Here is a 26,844-nt window from a genome sequence, read left to right on the forward strand (position 1 = left end):
TGCCTAACCCGGAACTCCAGGCTGGTATGGAGTGAACACCCTGCCACACCAAAACCAGCCCCCCCTCAATGGCCAGTCTGCGCCGGCCATCGAGGACAGTATATACACTCAATGACCGGCACAGGCCGGCCATCAATGCTTAACCGCTGGCGGCCATCCTCTCACTTGTTTTTTGACCCTGCTAGACAGGGATGGACAGTGGGCCATGGTGCATCAGCATGCTGATGCTAGGTGGCTGGGTGCGGGTTATTTTCTTTTCCTTTTTTGATTGTTGCAGGTTTTCTGGTTGGTTTTAAGATTTGTAGAGGGGAAACCCTGTTAGAATTATGCCCCGTGCCCAGAAGAGGGCTTATTTCTCTTTTGTTCCTTTTCATTCCATCAGGGTCCCTCAGCCACTCAGGCCCCTCTTTAGGCCCCTTTTCCTCCATGTATTTCATCTGTCCCCACATGAAATACAGACATCACTTAGTTCTGAGCCATTGGTAGTCAGACCTCCTGCTCCATTGGAGACTTCTGCACTGCTGTTCTGAGTCCTTGTGCATCCTGTGCACTTGACCTTCTTCAGCTCACTTCACCTCACTCTCAGGCCTCCGGCCACATTTCCTTCAAACCCTGGATGTTTTTTTTCTGGCACTTCTAGTGGGGAAACCCTTGATTTTTTTGTGAGTATTTTGTAAGTTTGTAGGGGAAACCCTTGAAGTTTTGTTTCATGATTCAGAGGCTTTAATATCCTTGGATTTGATTTACAAAAAAAAGGACCTCAGAACAGCTCAGAACCTCTCAGAACCCAACCGTGACATGCGAGCATGCGCGTTTACATAATTAAGCCTCTCCTTCGACGCCGGACGGAGAGGCTGTACACGCTCGACCGGCAGCACGCTGCCAGCACTCCAACCTCAGCCCCAACCATGGCCATCTCACCCGTCCCACCACCCCCACCATCCACCCTCCCAGTGCCCGTCAGCACTACCATCGTCATCAGCCCAGACCTCAGGCATGTCGAGCTCGAGATCGAGAAACATCTCAAGGAGGAGCAAGGCCTCAAACTGGACACCGACCAACAACTCTGCCCCCAACATCTACTCCATCTCGCCTCGATCAGCCAGCCATCCTCCGCCGAGAACCACCAACCGCCCTGCCAGCTAGGCACCGACTGTCCCTTCCGTCATGTCAGCCCATCCGGCCTCAACTTCACCGCCCCTCCTGCCGGCTCAGCAGCATCCAACCGGAACCACCACCCCCATCATCATCACCACTCCTCCCACTCCAAAACGGTTTGCAAACATTGGCTGCGCGGACTATGCAAAAAGGGCAACTCGTGCGAATTCTTGCACGAGTACAACCTCAGGACGATGCCCGAATGTTGGTTCTTTGGGAAATACGGATTCTGCAGTAACGGGGATGAATGCATGTACTTACACGTCGATGAACGGATGAGAGTGCTCGAATGTATGGACTTCCGAAGAGGGTTCTGTCCCAAAGGTCCGTCTCTCCTGTACTGGATATCAAATAAAATCGCTCCTTATTTCCGTTTTTTTTTTTTTATATTCTTTAGGTCCCGAATGTTCAAAAAAACACATCAGAAGGCCGATCTGTCGATTATACATGGCCGGATTTTGTCCCTATGAAAAAACCTGTCAGTTGGGTGGCCATCCGAAGTTTGAGGTTGACCCAACCCCGAGGGGGAACCCGTACATCAACTCCTTCAATCCCTTCGATCGGCCACGAGGAGATCCCGATCGACCGATCTATAACGGGCCAATATCCATCAACAAAGGCCCGCTAGGAATCAGCAAACACCATCATCATCATCAACAACAACAACAACAACAACAACAACAACAACAGCAGCAGCAGCAGCAGATCAATCCTCAACAACAACCCTCTCTCCCTCAACATCCCAACCCGCAAGCTCATAATCCCCCGCTGAACCCTCATTTGATCCAACACCAAATCAACCTCAAAACTAATAACATCCTTAACAACCATCACCCACTCAACCCCCTCCTCCTCAACCCGCCCTCTTCAACTAACCCTCCGGCCCAGCATCATCCCAACCAACATCTTAATAACGAAGGTCTTCTGAATGACGAACATTGGGTTCAAACTGATTCCGGACCACGGAAGAAGCGAAACTTGGACGAAGTCACCTGTTTTAAAGTCTGTCCATCATCCATCTTCCTTCCGAGATTTTCTCCCGGGTTTTCTGATCATGGTTGGGGGTTTTTTTATGACAGTGTGGTCAAAGAGGTCATTACGCAAACACATGTCCTAATCCAATGGTCCCTGGTAATAGAGGTGGCGTCGTCAGAGGTCCTGGAGGCCGGCTTCTGGGCGAAGAGGATCTCTTGCCTGTCCTATAAGCGATTCTCTCCTATCCTCTTTCTATTCTTTGTATTTTGCTTTATTGACGGAATTCTGGCAGTCTTCCAAACATTGTTGGATTTCCCGGGCGGAATATCTGGTAGCGGTCACGTGATATCCGGTAAATACCCGGAATATGTCAGCTAGCTACTGTACCAGAGCTAGCTGGACAATAAATGAAATATTAAAAGCGCTTCCTTTTTTAGCGTACAAAAAATCTAAGTATAAAAAGAAAAATACATAAATAAATAGCGCCTCCTTAAAATAAGAAAGGAGGCGCAGAAATACAAATAATACCAAAGGAATGTTTTGAGACAAAGATAGCTCAAGAAAGAGGCTACACTTGCAACGGGAGACATGCGACTAATCGCTAAAACAAGAAAGCATGAGCAAGAAACATTACGAAAAGACTCGCGGTAGCATAGAAAATGCTCATCTTAGCTTCCCCTAAAAGAGAAGGGCTCATCTCCGTGACAAGAAGTCATGACGAAGAGATGAGCTCCCGCGGAAAAAAGCAAAGGATCCCTAGAGACCTGGATCTCTACGAGAGATCCATAGAAAACTCTATATAAAGAGACCCTCCTCCGCCGAAGGGGAAAGGAGATCATCATCCTCCCTGACATTGACCATAGCGCCTTCCATCGAAACACACCTTCGACCGAAAGATTCTCTGCTCCGTTGTCCGATTTCTTTGAAGTTCGAAAAGAAAAACTTTTTCAGCGCTACTCTACAAAGCGCTCGCGGTTCTCTCCTAGGAAACTCAGCCCGGACTCTTTGTAGGTGAAAGTATTGCCTACTAATCAGTGAGTCTCCCTAGTTTCTCTCTCATAGAAACCCTTCCTCTGAAGGTTTCTACCGGGGTGTCCCAGCGAACCAAACCTGAATTCCAGGCCCCTGCTGCTTCAGGCATTCCACCACCCCTGTCTTACAGGCCCTGAATAGTTAAGGAGGGCACTTAAATACTCTTAACTCTTTGAGTTAAGCCCCTCCGTGCTTAAATATAATTCTTTCTTTAAGTTGCCGGAATTCTACCCTCTGAATCCGAGCTCGTCATCCTTCCGCTATAACTATAGCGCCTAAAGTTGCAGCCGGCGTAGCTAGAAGACAGTAGTCTTGGTATTGCCGCCGCTGACAATTGGGGGTCTGGCCGGGAACTTATCCTTGAAAAACGCCTACCCTGTCATACTACTATACAAAAACCAAACAAAATAAAAAATAATAATAAAATAAAACCTACCTTTTATCTCTGCTAAACTCTCTTATATAAAAATATATAAAAGCTAAAACTATATCATCTTTTTTTTCCTCTCTTCCCGAAAAGTGAATCATCTGGAAGAAAACGCTGAACTAATAAAACACTATCTTAACTATCTTAGAATCAGATCCGAAGAGTTTCGAGCCAATTACAAACCATCTGACTGGGAACTCCTCACCTACGAAGAACAGTTACAGATAGCCAACCTCCGCATACAAAAGAACTACTTAAAAGAAGTATAAGAAGCTCGCATTGAATTCCAATTCTTAGTAGCAGATCACCAAGCCACTAGGAAACAAAGAGAATACGAACGCTTCTTAAAAAGTACGCCTTTTTTTCTTCTTACTAACTAGTAAAATAATAATATTCATTCTTCTCTCCAGTGACCTCTATCGACCACACTTCTACATCTGCCTCCCTTACCGCTCACCGTGCCGTCAGCGACACTTTTTCCGACGAGGAATTAGACGAAGGCTTTTGTTAGTAAAACTTTTTATCTCCTTCTTACTAAAAAAGGAATAAAAATACTAAAGCAACAAATGGCTACCAGATCCAGCCGACCTGAACTTAAAAGCCCTCTCCCCGCCACGACTAGGAAGGTCAGACAGCGTAGTAACCGTGAGGAACGAGCCAAAGAAGAAAACCACGGCTCCAGTTCAGAATCCGAGTACGTCGACAGCCAGAGCGATGGAAGTCGACGAAATAGTCCAATCCTCGGGCAATACCCAGAAACCCCGAGAAGAGACGGTCATAGACACCTCGAAGATGTCCAAGATGGAATTGACCAAACACCTGGTCAAAGAGCACGTCAAGCTCTGGCAAGAGTGCACCAAATCCCAGCCCCTTGGCGCGAGCGAGGAGCTCAGAGCGTTACTTCGCAAAGCTCAGGAATCCCAGAAATCTTGCCAGAAGATTATGAAACAAAACGAACTCGAGGCTCACGTACAAGGATGGAACCCGTGGACGGTAATGAAATTCATGTTCCCCGCGAAAAACGCCGACAAAGGAAAGAAGAGAAGTTCCACCTCGAACAATATGAGGAAGAGCCACAATCCCCGACAATGGCAGAAGTTAATGAGAGTAGCGGACACTCTCGACCAGGCCTGCAACAACATGGATTAAGCCCCGACGAATTTTTTTCATTTTTTTCCAATGTATATAGTAACATGGCCAATTTGAGCGACAATAGCAATAAGAGTCACAAAAATATCATTGCTAGTATTAAGATGTGTCACACAGATTTAAGGAATGTTATGGAGACTGCCTTTCAGAAGGCGTTAGAAAGATCATTGGAGCCTTATGTAGCAGTCCCCGAGTTGAAAACTATTATGCTAGATATTAATAAAAAATTAAGTAACACCAAGAATAATTCCAAAGCGATTGAAATCGCCGTGGAAGAAGTATCAGAAAGGCTTAGTAACTTAGAAAAACAATCAACTAAAGCATCTACCTCGCCTGATCTGGAAGCTTTCCTTCGCGAATATAAGCTGAGAGCGGAACAAGAGTCAAGCCTCCAACTTAATCTAATTAGCGCGGTCAATGAATTGATTAACAGGAGCAATATAAACTCGGCGAAAATTGATCAGTTAATGCAGACTAACTATGCTCCCAAAGGAAAAGATGAACCTCCTCATTTTTGAGGACCAAGAGCTACTCCAGAGGCAAAACCTGATGCCAGCTGAAGTACAGAACATGAAGAACCTAGGTTCAATAACCCTTTTATGAATTCTTCCCCAACTGATAAGCAAACCAGAGGCGCGCAGACCAGACTTTACTAAGAGTCCTTCTATGGGAATCCCCAACATGACTACTCTTAATAAACTACTTCCCCCAATCAAAGATTGGCCGAAGTTTAGCGGAGAAGGAGAATACGATCATGTAAACTTTATGAAATACATAGATCACATCCTCAAGTCATATAAAGCAGATGAACTAGTAGTTATCAGCAGACTACCGCGCCTGTTCGAAGGGGTAGCGCTGGATTGGTTTGTTAATATCAACGAATCAGAAGGAGATATAACTTGGAAAGAATGGAAGGAGCTCATACATGAGCAATTTGGCACACGCATATGGGAGAACAGAATGCGCAAAGCTTTTGAAACTGACTATTTCGATGCTGCTAAACACCAAGCTCATAAATGGTGCTTAACCCAAAAGAAAAGAATCCTCTGTATTGACCGCAATGCCTCTAGATTAACAATTAATGAGAAAATACTGAACCAATGTAGGGGCTCCATGGAACATGCTGTACGTTGCCGTATCCACAATTTAGATGTTAATCTCACCAAACTCATTGGGGTCATGGAAGAAATAGTAGAACACACGGGGTTACATAAAAGATATAGAGAACCTCCAGTAACCGCTGATAGGGCTCTTAAGGAACCCCCACCCAAAAATGTCTCTACTGAAGTCCCTAAAAAGAACTTGTCCGTTGAATGTTATAACTGTGGAGAAAAAGGACACCGGCGACCTGAATGTCCCAATCCTCGTAAGAAAATCAACCATATATCATATGATTCTGAAGAAGAGTCAGATAGAGAATCCTCCTTCAATATAATCCGCACGGAACCAGAGGAAATAGAATCAAGTGCTATGGTGATACAAGCAGATATGGGAGATGACATTAATATCAATTCCATTCACGGCGACTCTTGTCTACCTCAGAAATGGGATATTTCTATGCCTGTAGGACACGTATCTCAAGCTAAATTATTTACAAATAAACCCGCACCAGGTATGAGCTACACTCTAGGTCAGACTAGTTATACTACTGCGCTGTTTAACGGACAAGAATGTAAATTACTATTGGATATAGGAGCCTTCTGCTCATGTGTTAGCGCTTCGTTCTTAAACTCCATGTATCCTGAATGGAAAGATGTTCTCTTACCTACACCAAGGGCAAAATTCAGTAGTTGTAATTCAACTATGAAACCTCTAGGAGTAATATCGATTCCCTTGATATTTCCCCACTCTAAAGGATCCTTAAAACTCGACCTTGAATTCGTAGTCCTTCAGGATGCTCTATGTGATTACCTGATATTAGGCAATGACGCCTTTTGCATGTATGGCTTTGACATTTTTCAGAGTAGAGGCCGTTTCTTCACAATAGGAGGCGACACTAAAAAGAAGTTTCAAATATGTAACATTGCGCCCAGCTCCTCTGAAGACATCACGCCTTCCAAAGCAGAGGAAGAATTCGGATCAGAATATTTATCGCAAGCAGCTATCAATAAAACCCTTACTAAGAAACAACAATTGGAACTCTTAGTAACATGTCATAAACACCGTGATGCTTTCTGTACAAGTGAGCATCCGATAGGTGATGTCAAAGGGCATGATATAAAACTAGAGCTAACTTGTGAACCGCCGTACCCTCCTATTCTTCGGAGAGCTCCATATCCCTCGAGTCCTAAGTCAAGGGAAGCATTAGAAACACATATAGAGGAACTTCTCCTCTTAGGTGTCATTAGGAAGGTAGGACATAACAAACAGGTAAATATCACGACGCCTGTCCTCATAGCATGGCACAACGAAAAATCGCGTATGGTGGGCGACTTCAGAGCTCTAAATAACTATACTAAAGCGGATTATTACCCCATCCCGCGAATAGACCACTCACTCAATAATTTAGCTCAATCGAAATACATCACTACCATGGATGTCTTGAAGGGATTTCACCAGATACCGATTGAGGCTAATAGCCGCCAATATATGAGGATTATTTGTCACTTAGGCGTCTATGAATACTTGCGCATGCCTTTCGGCATCAAAAACGCTCCCTCTCACTTTCAACGGATGATGGATAGCATCCTGGGGGAATTCATTCGCGAAGGATGGTTGATGGTTTACATAGATGATATTATATTATTCTCTAAAACATGGGAGGACCATATAGCAAAACTGAGTGTGATACTACAACGCATAGCTGAAGCGGGACTGAAGTTATCTATTAAGAAATGTAACTTTGGATTCGCCGAGTTGAAGGCGCTGGGACACATAGTATCAGGGCTTTCATTAGCTATAGACCAAAATAGGGTGGCAGCGGTCCTTCTGAAAGCCATGCCTCAGAACATCACGGAAATGCAATCTTTCCTAGGCTTCTGTAGTTACTACCGGCAACATATACCACGCTTTGCTAAAGTAACTAAATGCCTATACGAATTGTGTAGCAAAGATATTATATTTGAAATGACTCACACCAGAGTAGAAGCTTATGCGCTGCTGAGAGAATTAATGACAACAGCTCCGGTATTAGCTCAACCTGACTACAATCTCCCTTTTATCCTATACATTGACGCCTGCTTCGAAGGGATAGGGGCAGCCTTACATCAAGAATTCGTGATAGAAGGTATTCCAACAGAAAAACCTATTCTATTTATCTCTAGGCAAGTAAGGAAAACAGAGAAACGGTACGGCGCTAGTCAGATGGAGTGCCTTTGCCTAGTTTGGGCCCTAGAGAAGCTACATTATTACTTGGAAGGATGTAATGTAGTAGTTATAACGGATTGTACAGCTGTAAAAACTCTGATGAATATGAAAACGCCGAACCGTCATATGTTGCGATGGCAAATAGCAATACAACTCTATCGAGGACACATGACCATTCTTCACAGAGCTGGTGCAAAACATTTGAATGCCAACGGCCTTAGCAGATGGGCTCTGCCCAATACACCTGATAATCCAGCTTATGATCCCGAAGACGAAGGCGTTTTGCCCATCCTAGGAATACACGTTTGCGATATAGATGATGCCTTCTTTGACTTAGTCCGTCTTAGTTATGAAAAGAACCCAGATTTAGTAAAACTTATGAGTATACTAGATAATGAGAATAGCTCCCCCGAGCTTATTGCAAGCCTACCATCATATTTACTTGCACCCTACAACCAGGGAAAATTTACCCTTCTAGATGGAGTAATATATTACCGTCACCGACATTCCAGTGTCATTGTTTTACAGGATAAGGACCAAATCAAAGACATTTTGGCTGAATGTCATGATAGCGTCAGCTCTGGACATTTCGCCCTGGATAGAACTATGGAAAGAGTCGGCCAAACAGCTTGGTGGGCGGATTGGAAGAATGAAACCAAGGATTTTGTCTCTAGCTGCCGCGCTTGTCAAACGTCGAATAAATTGACAGGAAAGAGGTTTGGTTTACTCCAGACTATCGAGGAACCTAGAGCCAGGTGGGAGATTATTAATATGGATTTCGTCACCGGACTTCCTCCAGGGGGACCATACTCTTACAACTCTGTTATAGTCATAGTAGACAGGTTCTCCAAAAGAGCCCGCTTCATCCCTAACCATAAAGACGACACGGCAATGGAAGTAGCTATGACTTTTTGGAATAGAATCCTGTCCGATGTAGGAATACCCCGCATAATCATCAGTGACCGCGACCCTAAATTCACATCGGAGTTCTGGAGAAACCTCCACGATATGCTGGGTACAAAGCTGGCCTTTTCGACAGCCTATCATCCGCAAACAGATGGGCTAGCCGAAAGGATGATACAGACGTTAGAAGATATGTTAAGGCGATTTTGCGCTTTCGGGATAGATTTTAAGAACCACGACGGATATACTCACGACTGGGTGAATCTTCTACCAGCCCTGGAACTGGCGTACAACAGCCGTAGACATTCCTCCACAAAAGAAATCCCCTTTGTCCTTGAAAGGGGTTGGGTTCCAAGAATGCCTGTAGCAGCTATAAATAACTCGTTACCACAAGCGCACCCTACAGCCGTGGATTTTAAATCAATGCTTGATATTACTAGTAAACATGCCGCTCAGTGCGTTGAGGAAGCAGTAGCATATAATAAACAAAGATGGGATCAATCCCATAAGGAACCAGACTTCAAAATAGGTGATTTAGTAATGCTTTCTACGGTTAACTTCAATAACCTAGGAGGAAATAGGAAACTTAAGCCAGCATTTGTAGGACCTTTCCCTATAACTAAATTACACGGCAAAAACGCTGTAGAAGTAATTTTAAGTGACGAACTTTCTAGAAAACACCCGGTTTTTCCGGTGAGTTTAGTTGAGCATTATAAAGAACGTACTGGTGAGGATACCCATTGACAAATCCCAGTACCTATAGAGGAAGAACCTTCCGCTTCTCGCCTTAAAGTTTCAAAGATTCTCAAAGATAAGAAAGCCCGACTGAATGGTAAGGATACACGTCTTTACCTGGTAAGATACAAGGGTCTCTCAGCCGATAAGGACGAGTGGCTCCCAGAGAATAACATCCCTGATGGACCTATTCTATTAAGGAACTACAGAGCGTCTAAACGTGCCACATAAGATCCCCACCTTTTTTTTCGAGAAAAAAGGGGGAGACTTATCTTGGTGGTGGCGAATGTCAGCTAGCTACTGTACCAGAGCTAGCTGGACAATAAATGAAATATTAAAAGCGCTTCCTTTTTTAGCGTACAAAAAATCTAAGTATAAAAAGAAAAATACATAAATAAATAGCGCCTCCTTAAAATAAGAAAGGAGGCGCAGAAATACAAATAATACCAAAGGAACGTTTTGAGACAAAGATAGCTCAAGAAAGAGGCTACACTTGCAACGGGAGACATGCGACTAATCGCTAAAACAAGAAAGCATGAGCAAGAAACATTACGAAAAGACTCGCGGTAGCATAGAAAATGCTCATCTTAGCTTCCCCTAAAAGAGAAGGGCTCATCTCCGTGACAAGAAGTCATGACGAAGAGATGAGCTCCCGCGGAAAAAAGCAAAGGATCCCTAGAGACCTGGATCTCTACGAGAGATCCATAGAAAACTCTATATAAAGAGACCCTCCTCCGCCGAAGGGGAAAGGAGATCATCATCCTCCCTGACATTGACCATAGCGCCTTCCATCGAAACACACCTTCGACCGAAAGATTCTCTGCTCCGTTGTCCGATTTCTTTGAAGTTCGAAAAGAAAAACTTCTTCAGCGCTACTCTACAAAGCGCTCGCGGTTCTCTCCTAGGAAACTCAGCCCGGACTCTTTGTAGGTGAAAGTATTGCCTACTAATCAGTGAGTCTCCCTAGTTTCTCTCTCATAGAAACCCTTCCTCTGAAGGTTTCTACCGGGGTATCCCAGCGAGCCAAACCTGAATTCCAGGCCCCCGCTGCTTCAGGCATTCCACCACCCCTGTCTTACAGGCCCTGAATAGTTATGGAGGGCACTTAAATACTCTTAACTCTTTGAGTTAAGCCCCTCCGTGCTTAAATATAATTCTTTCTTTAAGTTGCCGGAATTCTACCCTCTGAATCCGAGCTCGTCATCCTTCCGCTATAACTATAGCGCCTAAAGTTGCAGCCGGCGTAGCTAGAAGACAGTAGTCTTGGTATCGCCGCCGCTGACAGAATATCTGGTCGGATTCTCGGATTGGGCTCCCCACTCTCACGCCCATCGGGCCCTGTCTCGCACACATCTCAGATCACGGATGCAAAGCTGCCAACTCTCTTGCATCCATTGGGCCCTGTCTTGCCCACATCTCAGATTGTGAAACTAACATAAAACCCCCAGCTGTACGTGCCACATGCACCCAGACAATGAAAATAAATGAAATAACAACAGGCCATGAACGGGTTAAGGGGCTTCTTTTTTTTAAGTGCAGATTTGATTTAACATTGCGCACTATGCATATTCAACTAGCTTACAAACTTAACTACTGAGCAGAACCACACAGCCTTACAATTGAAAATAGAGGGGAGAACTTTAACGGGCTTTCTGGGAGTTTGCTTTTGAGAGTTTTTTTTTTTTTGCTATTTATTTATTTAGGCCCCGTTTGGCTGCCGCGTTATACGTCATAAATCGTTGGATTTATGACGCCGCAACCCAAAGTTTGCCCCCTGTTGCCACCAAAACTTTGAAACCCCCGGGGGTTGCGCGTCATAAATTTGACCATTTATGACGTATAACGCGGCAGCCAAACGGGGCCTTAGAAGAGAAGAAAGAAAAAGGAGGAAAAAGATGGGTGAAAAAGGGAAGAACCCGTGGGGAGAAGTTGGGTCCAAAGAGCTGGAAGGGGGATCTCAAAGGGTATCTCCAAATTTGCTTTCCTGTCAGAATTGAGGGAGTCTGGCCAAGAGTTTGATGAAGGATTTTGTGGCCAGGAAGGCCAAGGGGTTGTGGAGGAGAGTTCTGGTCCTGAACGTGGTGATCCTCTTGTTGCGGAGGATTGTCCTGGCTACTGCCCTAGCCCCAGTGTACCTGGAAAAAGAGACAAGGTAGTGATCCACTGTTTCAGTGTCAGGGTTCGTCTCTTATGTGACGAGACTCTGATGAGTTTGTATCACGCGGGCCGCATTGGCGGAGCGGCGGCAAGCGGAGTGAGGTCACACTATAGCTAAAAAGCCAGTGGAAAGAAGTCTAACTCGACGCCGAGAGGCGGAGGGACTGGCACCCTTACGTATGTAAGGGGACGCGGCGAAAATCAAGCCAAGCGCCGTTGCGTATAAGGAGTAATCACTTATCTTCTAGGTTACAGGTGTGATAATAACACCTGTACCTAGGGGGAAGATACACAAAGAGAAGGAAAGCTGTAAGGGAAGAAAAAGGTTAGTGTAGATTATGTAAAACCCCACTCACTGTAATTTCAGTAAGGTCAACGGGTTTGTATGTGTAATAATATTGGGGGAAAGATCTCTCCAGAGGAAAGATCCCCCCCTTTTATATTACAGGGACCTGATCCTCCTTCGAGTCAAGGCCCCAGAGGGATCCTTAACTCCAAGGAGTGGGAAGAGATCCATGGATTTCAGAGGAGGAATTACATGAATAATTATGTAATCTCTCTATGTATGGTAAATCCATAGAGAGATATACTCCATTAGTACATTATTATTCTCAATCAAGGTAAATACATAATAAGTGTGAAATCATACAGTTTAGTACATATAAAGTGATGATTGCAACAAAAGTAATATTATAAGACAACAGGAGGACTTGAACACAGGATCTTACACAAGATCAAGGTCAATCTTAAGGTAGCCTTTAACCATTGGGTTAAATGACTTGTAATTATCATTGTAGACACATGGACAATTGTCTCAGTGGCTGACATTCAGGGACCCCACACTCCAAGCAAATTGGGTATGGAGCTCGACTGCACTTGAATTGGAAAGCTTTCAAATGAACGTGCCCTGAGCAAAGTTGATGGAATGCCGCCTGGACAAGAAAGGTCATTTGCGGGGACCCTTTCCATAGTTTCTCCTTCCGGAGCAAATTGGCCTTCTTGGCTGACAGGCTGCCCCTGATTGACTCGTCGAGGAGGGAAGCTCCTCTAGCCTCCGCCGCTTTTCTGTTGGCCAGCTCTTTGCCCTTGATCCCGACGTGGCCCGGGCACCATCGGACCATAATCTGTGTTGAGATTGGGATAGAGTCAGCGAGTCAGCTGTATCCTGGATTTGAGAAAGAATGTATTGGCCTGATTTTGGAGCCCTTGGGTTCCTCAACCTGTCAATGGCCGCTTGGCTGTCCGTCAAGATGATTATTTGGGCCCTGTTTACCGGGAGCTTTGCCGTGCTGCCTATCTCCAGTCCAAGCGGGATGCCTACCAATTCGCACTCAAAGTTGGAGGCCGTGCCCGGCGAACCTAAGAATGCAAGTTCAGACAGAATTCCATCTATTGAGACCACTGCCAACACTGGGTCAGCTACACTAACAATAGCTGTAGTGTGGCGTAGTGTTAGCTGTTTTCAGCTACGCTACAGAGAAGTTATTGTTAGCTTTGATTTTTTCCAACTAACACTAAGGCATTTTCTTGAAGAAAAAAAAATAGCTGTTAGCGTTGTGTTAGCTGGAATTGAAAAAGAAAGTTAACACTATTCCAATTCTTTGGAATTATCATTTTAGCGATGTTAGTGTTCCAAAAAGCTATGCTAACTGTTGGTGTGGTTCTCTTTGAAGTTACACTAACTCTCATTGTGGTGGTTGCACTTTGATTACATATGTAAACACATGTTGTGTAATTTTGCCCAAGACCAGGTTCTAATTGAACTCAGTGGACCACATTAGACCTCAGACAGCATCAATTTTCACTCCTGATATACTATATGAGAGTACACAACCATCATTCATTTATCATAATCATTCATCAGTTTATAACTTCTCCCTCAATAAACTCCACTCATCTCTTGCTTGATTGCTTCAACTCATCACTCACCCACCCTTTTTTCTCTTCTTTTTAATGGCTTGTATAAGTATATGTTTATTTCCTGTCTTGTTGTGATGTCTATGATATTGAAATGAGAGATCTCGGGCGGACATCTGCCTGGGGACTTGAAATAATTTATCATATTCATCATAATAAGAAGAGGTCAAAAAAACACCTATTTTCTTCATCCCAAAGCTGTGCCAGTGTCTGGTTTGAGGGAAAAAATTCAAGCTAACCAATTTAGTTCCGCGTAATGAAGCTTCTATTTAGCGTAGCGTATGTTGTCACTAGCTACGCTAAATCTGTGCAAAAAGTTTGTTAGCTTATAACAAGTTACACTAATTTCTAGTTTAGTGCTTATTATTTAAATCTAACATTATTTGTTTTGCAAATGAAAATGTTATAGCTACGCTGACTGTTAGCGTAGCGGATTTTTAAACTTATCTAACACTAAATGAATCCAAGAGGGAAAAATGGCCGCTACACTAAGAGATTTTGGTCAAATAGTGTAGTTTAGCGTAGCGACCCACTGTTGCCGCCGCTGCTCCTAACCCTTCCTCTGGGTGAGCAGAGCCGTCAGTGAAGATAACCAGGTCAGAAGCGGGGTTTACTGTTTTGAGTAACGATACCACTGATTGTTTTGCCTCCTGCTTGCTGGCCCTGTCAACAACAAGCTCCATATGTCTTTTGGGTCGCCATGGGGGCCTGCTAACATTGATGAAATTCACCACCTCGAGCCTTTTCTCCCCAAGGCCAGCCAGTACCTCCCGGTTGAGGGAGGCGTGGACCGGGCTAGGGAAAGTCCTGGCCATCCACAACAGTTCAGTTCGAATCTGCTGCTCTATGGCCATAGCCCTGTGAGTCACCCTAGTCAGCTTAGTCAGGAAAAAGTTTGTAATCCGGTTTATAGTGGTTGTTTTGATGCATCTGAAGGGCCGATACTTGTTGAGGTATTTGACCGGCGTGGACTTCAGAGCCCCTAACGCAAAACACACCGCCAAGCGTTCTATGAGATCATGTTTGAAACTTTCTGCCTGTTCAGGGAGGTGAACCAGACCTGCACCCCGTAGAGAACCCTGGGCACACAAACGGCCAAGATCAGAAGCCCGCGCTCCTGCTCCCATATTCCCCACGCCAAGCTGCCAATCCTAAGGAGCTGGCCTAGAGTGTCATCGGCTTTTTTCCTAACCTGTGTGTGTTGCTTCCTAAACATCAGTTTCTCATCAAGCCAAAGGCCCAGAAATTTGACGTCCCGCTGCGGGGCCAATTCCTGGTCATTAAAGAGGAAAGGGGACTTGGCCGCTTTTGAATGTGTGAAGATCACAAATTGTGCCTTCCGGCTATCAAAGATAGCCCCATGGCTCCTTCCCCACAAGAGCAACTCCTCCCCTATCTGATTCAATTGCCCCCTGGCCTCTTCTACGGTCCTTCCCGCCGAGAGGTGAACAACATCATTGATGAAGCCTAAAGACACCTCATCCGTATCAAAGTCAAATTGCCTTAGCAACAGATTGGAGTTGTAGATGATGTACAGGATGACTGATAAGGGTGAGCCCCTTATCAACTTCAAACTCAGCTGATTTGTAATCCGTGAGGCGAATTGTTGTGCTTTGACCTTCCAGGAAACGGCCTATGCTCTTCCACAAATAGGTGGGGCATCCCTTCCAACGGAGGGAATGAACCAGGAGGTAGGGGTTGACTGACTTCACATCTAAGAACAGAGCCATGACTGTCTTGCCCTCCCTCCATTTCCGCTTTACCCACATAGTTAGCGCCAGAAGAGCGTCTTTGCACCCTTTACCTCGGCGTCCTCCTGAGTGTCCGTCGGGGATGATGTTCTGCAATTCTGCCCAGAAAGTAAGTCGGTCAGCAACAATTGACTCAAAGACTTTGCTGATCGTGTTGAGCAGGGCTATTGGCCAGTACGCCCCTGGGTCGGTGTAATATGGTTTCGCAAAATTCCTGATAATGACTGTGGTGGCGATGCGCCAGGCAGTGGGAAACCGGTCCTCGCGTATGCATCTGTTGAAAAGGATAGCAAGAGTGTCAGCCAGCTCTGCCGTGCATATTAGAGATCGCCGAGTGGACCCGGGTACCCGTGGTGGGTGCGGGTACCTGCGGTCATTTTGGGCATATTTAGATACCCGGACTTGGACCCGGCACCCGTAGGGCAGGTACCAGCGGTACCCGTGGCAGGTGTCATGGGTACTGCCTACAATTCAACCCTCTAGCCGGTCTATGCCGGCTTCGAGGGTGGTGTAACCTCTTGATGACCGACACAGACCGGTCATCAAGGATGTATATACCCTCTTGATGTCTGGTCTGTGATGGACACCAAGAGGGCATACAGTCTTGATGACCGGCACAGACCGGAAATCTAGAGGCACCAGGAAAAAGAGATAGTCACTTGATGACAAGTGACATCATGCCAGCTCCAGCGGGCTACCCACCATCTACCCACCATCTACCCATCATCTACCCACCATCTACCCAACATCTAACCAGTTTAAGAATTTCCACAGGAGATCCCCAGTTTTTGCTGGGCACCACTGATCCCCATTTCTGGTCAGCTGATACTCAGCTTTAGCTCCCAGATTATGCTCAGCTTTGGTGCCCAGCTCATGCTCAGCTTTGTTGCCCAGATCAGAACCAGTCCTGGCCCAGCTTATTTCCAGCTTTATTCCAGTCATGGCTCATCTTAGACTCATACTAGGACTATCATAGGCCCAGCCAATGCTCAGCTGTGGACCAGTATTGGCTCAGCTGATTTTCAGCTTTGGATAAATCTCGGCCCAGCAAATGCTCAGATTCTGAGTCTGACCACTCCTGTAACAGCTTATGCTCATCTGTGGACCAGCCTTGGCTCAGCTGATGCTCAGCTGTGGACCAACCTTGGCTAAGACAATGCTCAGCTGTGGACCAGCCTTGGATCAGCTGATGCTCAGCTGTGGACCAGCCTTGGCTCAACTGATGCTCAGCTGTGGACCAGCCTTGGCTCAGCTGATGCTCAGCTGTGGACCAGCCTTGGCTCAGCTGATGCTCAGCTTTGGACCAGCCTTGGCTCAGCTGATGCTCAGCTGTGGACCAGCCTTGGCTCAGCTGATGCTCAGCTGTGGACAAGCCTTGGCTCAGCTGATGCTCAGCTGTGGAACAGCCTTGGCTCAGGTGATATTAATCTTTTGAATAGTCTCAAAAAATTTGGTACCCAGCTTTGGAACAGCCTTGGCTCAGCCAATGCTCAGCTTTGTACCAGCATTGGCTCAGCCAATGCTCAGCTTTTGAAAAATTTTGGCCCAGCTGGTGTTAATATTTGGAACAGTATTGTCCCAGCTGATCCTAAGCTCTGCACAAGCCTTTTCCAAGATGATGCTCAGCTTTGGACCATTGTTGGCTAAGCTGATGCTCAGATTTGGAATATTCTTGGTCCAGCTGACACTTGGATTTGTTTCAGGCTTGGAATATCCAATGCTCAGCTGTGGCCCAGGCTCAGCCAATGCTCAGCTTTGGCCCAGGCTCAGTCAATGCCTACTGCTCAGCTTATGATGAGCATCAGCTGTTCCTGGAAAAAAATTAGGATCAGCTGACTGTGCCACATTGAGTGCTCTGGTGCAGTCCTGCAAGCTCTAAAAGTGCTGATGGAGCAGACTTGGAGCAGCGCTGGAGTAGCTCTGGAGCAGAAAGCAAAGCTGCATCATGTCACTTGCCATCAAGTGACTATTTGTTTTTCCTGGTGAGGGTGTGTGCATACCCTCCCAATGTCCAGTCTTAGCTGGTCATCAAGAGTTTACACCACCCTTGAAGCCGGCATAGACCGTCATCAAGGGTGTATACATATACCCTCTTGGTGCCCGGTCTGGGCCGGATATCAAGAGGGTATGTCTGCATGTGAATTCTTGATGTCCAGTCTGGGCCGGACATCAAGAGTGGATGCCCTCTCGGTGTCCAGCACATACCGGACATCAAGAGGGCATACATACACCCTCCCGATGTCCGCTATGTGCCGGACATCAAGAGTGTATGCCCCCTTGGTGTCCAGCACATACCGGACATCAAGAGGGCATATCCCGCTGTCCGCTCTGTGCCGGACATCAAGAGTGTATGCCCTCTTGGTGTCCAGCATGTGCTGGACACCAAGAGGGTTAGGCTAGCGGGGGCCATGATTGCGCTGCAAAAGGTTGTCCGCGACTGCTCGTCTCCAGACCTTTTGCAGCGGGTACCTGGAAGGGTACCCGCCATCCAAAATTTACATACCCGGACCCGCACACGGCACCTGCGGGCGGGTACCCACCAAGGGCTGGTGGGTACCCGCCCACAGATACCAGGTACCCACAGGCAATCTCTAGCGCATATGGGGAGGATTTCATTGGGAATGCGATCAGACCCTGAGGCCTTCTTCTTTGCCAGTCTACTTAGCACTTTAGTTACCTCCTCGCAGGTGACAAAGGGGTATACAACAAAAGAAGAGGCCTCCACCGGGGGGACATCCGAAAAGTCGCAGCCACTCAATACCACTGATGTGCCTGCAAAAAGGAGCTCAGCCTGCTCCTTCTTGTTTGAGGTGAAGGTGCCATCCGGCCGTCTCAGCGGGAGGATGTCCCCGCCGCTTCTGGGTTTGGTGAAATGGAGGACCTGAAAAACCGTTGTTGCTTTGGTTGAAGCTAGGAAATCCCACCAGTGTTGCTGCTTGAGTCGGTGAACTTCCTCCCGAAACCTGCCATTCCAGTAGTTATATCAGTCAGTGTTAGTCGGCGAGGGGGACATCACTAGGAGACGTCAACACTTGTTCCTTGCTTTCACAAGGGGACCCAAGATATCCTTGTCCCACCCCTTCTTGACTTTTCCTGGAGTAACACGGATCTTCTTCCCCTGGCCCTGCCAAGCACCAAAAATGCATGAAGTGAGTTGTTCTTCCACTGAGTCCACATCCAGCCGCGATGATTCAAGACTTAGCTGGTTGAGCTCGCATTCCAGCAACCTCCTCAGTTTGTCTCGGTCCAACTCCGCCGGCCGAGGGGCCACCGTGCGGTATACTGGCTTTGGGGGGGAAAGCCTGAGAGTTGTAACAAGTTTTTGGTGGTCAGAGCCGTGGTTATCCAAACAATTATTTGTCCTGTGGATCAGCTGGGAAGCAAGGAGGTTCTCCCAAGTCAGGTCAATCGTTGTCCTGGCGCCCCGGCTGGAAACAAAAGTGGGAGAATCCCTTTGAGAGAACAATCTGAACCCCCGCCTTCCACACAACGAGACAAGGGACTTAGCATCCTTGTGGACATGGGAGTAGCCTGGTGGGTTCCAGGAACGGTGATGCAGATTTGAGTCCATCCCAATGAGTGTTGCCACCTTCCTATTGTTGGCAGTATCCAGCCACCCTCGTACCTGATCCAGACCTGCTGTGGTACCTGGTGGGTTGTAAACATTTAGGGCCCGTAGATGGGCCCCGTTCAGTAGTTTCAAATCCAAACCAATAAAAAACTTGCCGCTGCCTCCCAGAACTTTAATATTCTGGGATGCGAGTGATTTGCGGATGTAGGAGACCACCCAGTGCTTGTCCTTGAGGTCCTTTGGCTGGTGCTTGGGGCTGTAGAAAGTCCACCATGCCTCATGGTCAGGGGGAAGACATGTCAGCGGGTTTATCCAAGGCTCCTGAATGAGCAGGGAAATTACTGAGTCCGGCTCAGTGTTAAGGATACTATACGTGGTTGCTTGGCTATTGTGACAGTTCAACTTCACAATAAAGGAGGGCACAAAGTCTTCATTGCTACAAAGGGAAGAATGGTTATCTACAACAGAATTACTAGGGACATTAGGGGTTAGTGTAGGGCCTAAATTATTCATGACGTAAGTGATTTTTAGAGACAAGCCATGCCCGTTTCACCTCACACGCCTTATCAAAAGGCGTGTGGGTTTCCCAAATTTTCTTTCCCTTGCCCGTGTCCCTACAAATGACACATTGCTTCCCCGTTTGGTAAGCCATGTCCGGACAATCCCTTGTCTTGTGCTTCCCGCCGCATTTGCCGCACTTGGGATCCGCTTGGCACCATTTTCCAATGTGGCCCATCTGCAGGCACTTGAAGCACTGCGGCGGGAGCTTCTTGAAGGGTTCAAACCTGTGGAAACAACCATTCAAAAACATGCCCTGCTTCTTGACCAAGAGATCAGCTATTGCCGGTTCGGTAAGAGCTATGACAACCGTACCAGCCTGACGGGGGTCCATGGGATCCCTGGATCCTCCCAACCAGCGCATCTTGAAAGTTTTGTTTGAGAGGAAGTTGTTGTCCGACAAAATGGCAATCTTGCTGGCAGCCGCATCAACATTGAATGCCCGGGGGATTCCATGAGCTAGGACGGAGTAGGTGCTTGGTGACTCCTCCAAGTCACACTCCTATTCACTCCTATTACAGAGTGTGCTTTGGCACACTCCTATTATGGAGTGTGCTTTGGCACACTCCTATTACGGAGTGTGCTTTGGCACACTCCTATTACGGAGTGTGCTTTGGCACACTCCTATTACGGAGTGTGCTTTGGCACACTCCTATTACGGAGTGTGCTTTGGCACACTCCTATTACGGAGTGTGCTTTGGCACACTCCTATTACGGAGTGTGCTTTGGCACACTCCTATTACGGAGTGTGCTTTGGCACACTCCTATTACGGAGTGTGCTTTGGCACACTCCTATTACGGAGTGTGCTTTGGCACACTCCTATTACGGAGTGTGCTTTGGCACACTCCTATTACGGAGTGTGCTTTGGCACACTCCTATTACGGAGTGTGCTTTGGCACACTCCTATTACGGAGTGTGCTTTGGCACACTCCTATTACGGAGTGTGCTTTGGCACACTCCTATTACGGAGTGTGCTTTGGCACACTCCTATTACGGAGTGTGCTTTGGCACACTCCTATTACGGAGTGTGCTTTGGCACACTCCTATTACGGAGTGTGCTTTGGCACACTCCTATTACGGAGTGTGCTTTGGCACACTCCTATTACGGAGTGTGCTTTGGCACACTCCTATTACGGAGTGTGCTTTGGGATACAGGGTATCCTGGATTTCGGGATATCCCACTCATGATATCTGGTAGTGGATGAAGTGCTTTTACATATGCCTCTCTGAATCATTTGTAGTAACTTACCCTAATAGCATGATAGTATTTATTAGGCATCTCTATCATGTGTTATTCCATATAGATTGGCAGTTTTACTGTCTTAAATCATTCTAGACTTGGATGTTCAGTATATTTAGAGAGTTGGAAAAATGACTCCCAAATTTTGGGAAAACGACTCCCAAAGTTTGTTTATATTAGCAGGATGACCACATCTACTGGGCCCCTTTTTGGGGCTATGCACAACTTTCTTGGGAGTTTTTGGCCAAACTTGGCCAACATTGGATGATAATAGAAAAACTGGATGAAATTGCTAAAACTAGAACCAAAGCTATACATGTAAAGTCAGAAAAAAGTAATAAACATAAAAGCATAAAGAAATGTTTCTGTACCAGTCAAGCAGAGATAAGTAAAAATAGGCTAGACTTAATGAGAATAAAGGAATAAAAGAATCACTGATGATTAAAGGAATTAAATTTAGTGCATCAAAGACAGAGGGATTAGATGTTGCAATGTTCTTTTCTCACCAAATCAAACTTGAAATTTGGTCTGAAGTTCAGAGTGTGATTTTAAAGTAGGTTGAGATCAAAGTTGGCAAAGAGGATGTTTGTCAAAGGAGAGAATGATGAGAGTCAATTTTTTGAGGAGAAGAGCTGCCAATGATTGAGAAGAAAGGAAATATGGCAGGGTGAGAAGGCGACAACGGAATGGATTATTAGACAACTTGATTGTTGTAAAGAGAGTTTAATTCAAGTGGAGTACACCAGGCTGGGGAGTGCCTTACCTTGAATTGTTTTCATAAATCAGTGCAATGTCTACTATATCATCTTTATAATCAAAAATAAAATGATATCCAACTATATATGAAGTATCCATACCTCAGCTGGAACTCATCTGTAACTCAGTAGTAACTAAACTGGACCACAGAACACCAAATGTCTGTAACCAAAGTTTAACTAAAGTGTAAAGCACCACTCACACATTGTTTGTACAGGAGGGTGACATCAATCTGAATGGTGTTGGAACTATTTCACTACTTGTTGCTGTGCCCTCAAAATAATGTGATTGGTGCATGATTTGTCACCCTATTGTACGCGCGTACAATAGGGTGACTCACTCTGTTGTGCTAGGGTAAAAAATCACACAATTTTCAGACCAGAGGGACAGGTCCAGCTGAATTGTTTCCAAACTGTGTCACCCTCATTTACTCAGCAAAAATTAACCTCTGATCTGAAAAGTGTCCAATAGGGTGACAAATCACACACTTTCCATACCAGAGGGGGATTTCCCCAAGTAAATGAGGGTAAAATGTAAGAAAAAACCTAGCTGTAACTCCCCTGATGGACACACACCAATCACACATTTCTTCAGAACAGAGGGGCATTTGCAGCTGAGAGGTTTATGAACTGTGTCACACTTATGCACCCAGCTGAAATATAGTTCTCCTGCTCTTTTGCAAATACTAAAACTTTTTGCACTTCTGATATTTTCTTTATCCAAATCTAGGCAGTTGTGTTTCAGGCGTGATATTTATTTGATGAAGGCAGTTCACCCCAATGTAAAAAAAAATGGATATGCAAGAGCTACCTGATTTTGAAATGTAGAACTCAAGTTAGGATTGACATGAACTTTACTTCAAGATGAATTCAATCTGTTGAATGATAGTTCACGTCCAATGGTTACATATCACTCCAAATTAGATCAAAGGCTGTAATTACAGCTGGAGAGCCGTCTCACCCCCGTCCACTGTTGCATTTGCGCAGTTTGGCGGGGGGATATTTGTGGGCCCCCCTTGTGCTTTAGGGCTGGGAGCCTTCCTCCCAACGCTTTTTATCCCTGCTAGACAGGGATGGGTGTTGGGCCACGGTGTCAGTAGAGATGGTCACTTTGCATCCAGGTACCCGCGGCGTTTTTAACCCATATCTCAACATCCGCATCCGCATCTGCATCCAACAGCGGGTACCCGCTCTCTGGGGCGGATACCCGCCCCTCAAAACGTGCTTACCGGTTGACTGCTGCATATGTCAGTCAACCGGGAGGCACTTCTCCTGGCCGACTGCTCTATATGGCTGTTGACCGGGAGGGACTTCTCTTGGTTGACTGCTGCATAATGCCGTCGTCCAGGAGGGACGCCTCCCGGTCGACTGCTCAATATGGCTGTTGACCGGGAGGGACTCCTCCTGGTCGACTGCTCAATATGGCTGTTGACTGGGAGGGACTCCTCCCGGTCGACTGCTTGATATGACTGTTGACCGGTATTTTGGTGTATTGTAGGACCCTTGAATTTTTTTTTTACAAACCTGAGACTTTAATATACTTGGATAAATAATTTGGAATTTTTGGGCTATGGGAACTTTGTTTTTTAGGCCCACATCCTACCTTTGTTCTGGTTTTTTATGATCTTTTTTTAACATAGAAGAATGCTTCAAAAAACTCCCAAAAAATTCAGAGAGGCCAATTAAAAGGCTTTCTATTGATTGGTCAAAAAAAATCTTGACAAAATTGTGTATTTCACCCGCCGTGCGCGAAGTGTTTGGGACTGCACGCACTGTGCAGTGCGCGAGAAGTTTTTTGCAGTGCGCAAAGTAAGTCCAAAAAAAAAAACGGATGTACTTCGCGCACTGCAAAAAACTCATGGCGCACTGCAGGGGGCGTCCACTCGACGTCCCGGCCACAGTGCGCGGAAGCTCAAAACGCTTTGCACACTGCAGAAAATAAACCTTGAAATTCTCATTTTTTTTCTACCAGCCGGCAGAGGGGATTTTTCTTGCCCCTCCTCCATTTTTTTGGGGTATTTGGAGCCCCCAGCATGACATAAAAAAAGGATGATAAAAAAATACAAAAAATAAGCGGGGCGCACCCCCCGGGGATTTTCAACCTGCTAAAAAGCCATGGATAGGGTACACAGCCCCTTGAAAACAGGGTTCGAGGGGCAGAAGTACATACCCCATGACTTCACTGTGCGGATGGCCGGCACCGGCTGGTCCCGGAGCAGAGTACATGCACACTCCCCCAATGACCGGCCAGCACGCACGTGGAGTGCAAATCACCGGTCATCAAGGGGATTACGCATTCCTCTCGATGACCGGAATGGTCCCGGTTATTGAGAGGAGTAAACACACCTCTCGATGACCGGAACAGTCTTGGTCATCAAGAGATTAAGCATTCCTCTCGATGACCAGAACAGTCCCAGTCATCAAGAGATTAAGCATTCCTCTCAATGACCGGAACAGTCCTAGTCATTGAGAGATAAGCATTCCTCTTGAAATGGAACAGACCTGGCCATCGAGAGGAGGAACACTCTTGATGACCGGGTCTGTTCCAGTAGTCGAGAGGAGCAGTGTTTACTCCCCTCGATGACTGGGACTGTTCCGGTCATTGAGAGGAATGCTTAATCTCTTGATGACCGAGACTGTTCCGGTCATCAAGAGTGCCATGACCAAGGCTGCATCAACAAGGCCAAGATTGCACCAGCAAAGATCAAGGCTGTATCAATCACGGACGGGTTTGAATTGACCAAAAGCGCTTTTGTGTTGCCCAAGGCCGGTGTTGCATTGTACAACAGCGGCAAAGTATTGCGCACACCGATCCAAAAGCGCGCCAGGCGGTTTTGGGTCGACTGTCGCGTCGCGGTTGGCCAATGATGCATCAGGAGCCCTTTGAGTCGGTTTGCAACCCGGTCAACATAGCATTGAACCGGGGTTGCGTCGGCGGGGGGTCCACCAATATAACATCGCCTGGGATGCTTTCCAAATCGGACCCCGTCTATGTATTATTGGCCGTGACCAATGTAACATTGCAAGGGGATTGCATCAGACGCTTAGACCGATGTAACATCAGTTCAAAACGTCCGATTTAAGCGCGGATACGGACAACCGATACAATTGTATTGGCAGTGTGGGCATGGCCATTGTGTGGCCATTGACACCGCTCAATGGCCCCCCTTTTTTTCTTCTTCCCTTTTTCTCTTACACATTGAAATTCTTTTGCAAAGTTTGGTCGGAAAATTTGTAGCCCTTGGGGCCTCTCTTGTCTTTAGCAATAGTTTCTATCTCAATGCTGGTACCTCATAGTGCGCAATGTCAAAACAAACTGCACTTTAAAAAAAAAGAAGAAGAAAAAAACCGCTCGATGGCTGGTGTGTACCGGCCATCAAGCAGGGGCTCCCCAACTCCGCTCGATGGCCGGTACACACTGCCATCCAGCAGGGGCTCCCCTCTGCTTGATGCCGGCTACACACCGGCCATCAAGCAGGGGCTCCCCTCTGCTCAATGGCCGGTGTGTTGATGGCTGGTACACACCGGCCATCAAGCAGGGGCTCCCCTCCGCTCAATGGCCAGTACACACCGCCATCCAGCAGGGGCTCCCCTCTGCTCAATGTCCGGTACACACCGGTAATCAAGCAGGGACTCCCCTCCGCTTGATGGCTGGTACACACCGGCCATCCAGCAGGGGCTCCCCTCTACTCAATGGCCGGTACACACCGGCCATCAAGCAGGGGCTCCCCTCCGCTCGATGGCCGGTACACACCGGCCATTAAGCAGGGGCTTCCCTCCGCTCAATGGCCGGTACACACCGGCCATCAAGCAGGGTCTCCCCTCTGCTCAATGGCTGGGCTTTTGACCGGGATCTATGGCCAAACATTGTATGCTGTTGAACAAAGGAACATCCCGCTTTGGGATGCTGAGCACAATAAATCCCTTTGGAGGAGAGACCAGCCCTATTACATCAATGGCCCGTGCACACTAGTCATTGAGCCAAGCAGCTCAACGGACACATTTGTGAGATATTGCACCACTAAAAAATTGTATGCTACTGGATGGCCGGTTGTGTAACAACTGTATATTATAATTATGGACTAATCTATTAGTCTTTCCTATATTCCTGAGTTTGGTTGGGACAATGGACGATCGGGGTTTTGATGTCATGCGCCTTTGTCATCCTCTGGCGGTTCCGGAACAATGACGCGTTGATCTGATTGTGACGTCATTGCAATTTCTCGCATTGTTCCGATTGTTATAGTTGTACTTTTTGGATGGGTTGTTCTTTCTTTCCTCTCTCTTCTCATTGGGATATTCTTTGTTATCATTTTCCTCATTCTATTTATCCAAGTAATTCACTCTCGAGAAATAAGATTATCAGAAAGTCAATACATCATCATCAAGATCCAATAAACTATATTATATCATCCAGATCTATTATCAAGCATCTTGGCAAACTATCCTCTTGGGTAGTTTCATAGCCTTATAGCGAACTGATAGTAGGCTGGCCTTCACAGTTATATCCCGATCTTCAAGAAATAAAGTTATAAATACATATTACAAATTTTTTTACCCTTCATGTCGGACACTTCCGGAATGCAGCCCATTACCCCAATTTGTAACTCTCCTAGGTTTACTCCCTCTCCTCCAATCAATTCAAACCTTCCTATTCCATCTACATCCCAACCTATTCCTATTCCTTCGAACGCCCATCAAACTCAATTCTTTTCGACCAACTCTCCATCACCGTTTAACCACAATTCCCCTTCTTTTATCGAATTTTCCCCTCGTGCGATTCCAATGCCTTTGCCTCAGCCAGGTTTGAACATTCTTCCCCAGCCTTTGCCAAGCCCGCAGCCACCTCCGGCGGCCAATTTCGGTCTTCAACCAGAAGACGATGTCTCGTTGCTTTTGGCGAACTTACAAGTCAACAACTCAACTCAATCTTTGCTAATTCAGTCTCAAGCTGCGTCGATTGCTCTGTTGACTGCTCAAGCTCGCCAGGACAAGAAATTCATCAAGACGTTGCAAGATGATACAAAGAACATCAAGATGGTTTTCCACGACAAATTACTTAAGTCACAAGCGGCTAATCAAGAAGCAGTGGCTAATCTGCGCGGGTTAGTAGAAGGATTGACGGGTGGTTTGGGTGGTTGTTTGGGCCGTTTGGAAGAGTCAAACTCTTGTCCGGCGGCGCCAGAGCGTCAACAAATTTTTGTGGAGC

General features: G+C 46.3%; 1 protein-coding gene across 1 annotated transcript; it reads left to right on the plus strand.

Annotated features, from left to right (window-relative positions):
• Nucleotides 1–908: 908 nt before the first annotated feature.
• PtA15_3A899 (uncharacterized protein) lies at nt 909–2,363 on the plus strand (the record flags this gene model as incomplete). Its single annotated transcript, XM_053167912.1, has 3 exons — nt 909–1,482; nt 1,556–2,160; nt 2,238–2,363. The coding sequence occupies 3 exons, from the start codon at nt 909–911 to the stop codon at nt 2,361–2,363; spliced, it is 1,305 nt and encodes a 434-aa protein (XP_053019083.1).
• Between the last annotated feature and the right edge of the window lie 24,481 nt (nt 2,364–26,844).

This window comes from Puccinia triticina, chromosome 3A (assembly GCF_026914185.1).
Source record: "Puccinia triticina chromosome 3A, complete sequence".
NCBI lineage: Eukaryota > Fungi > Basidiomycota > Pucciniomycetes > Pucciniales > Pucciniaceae > Puccinia > Puccinia triticina.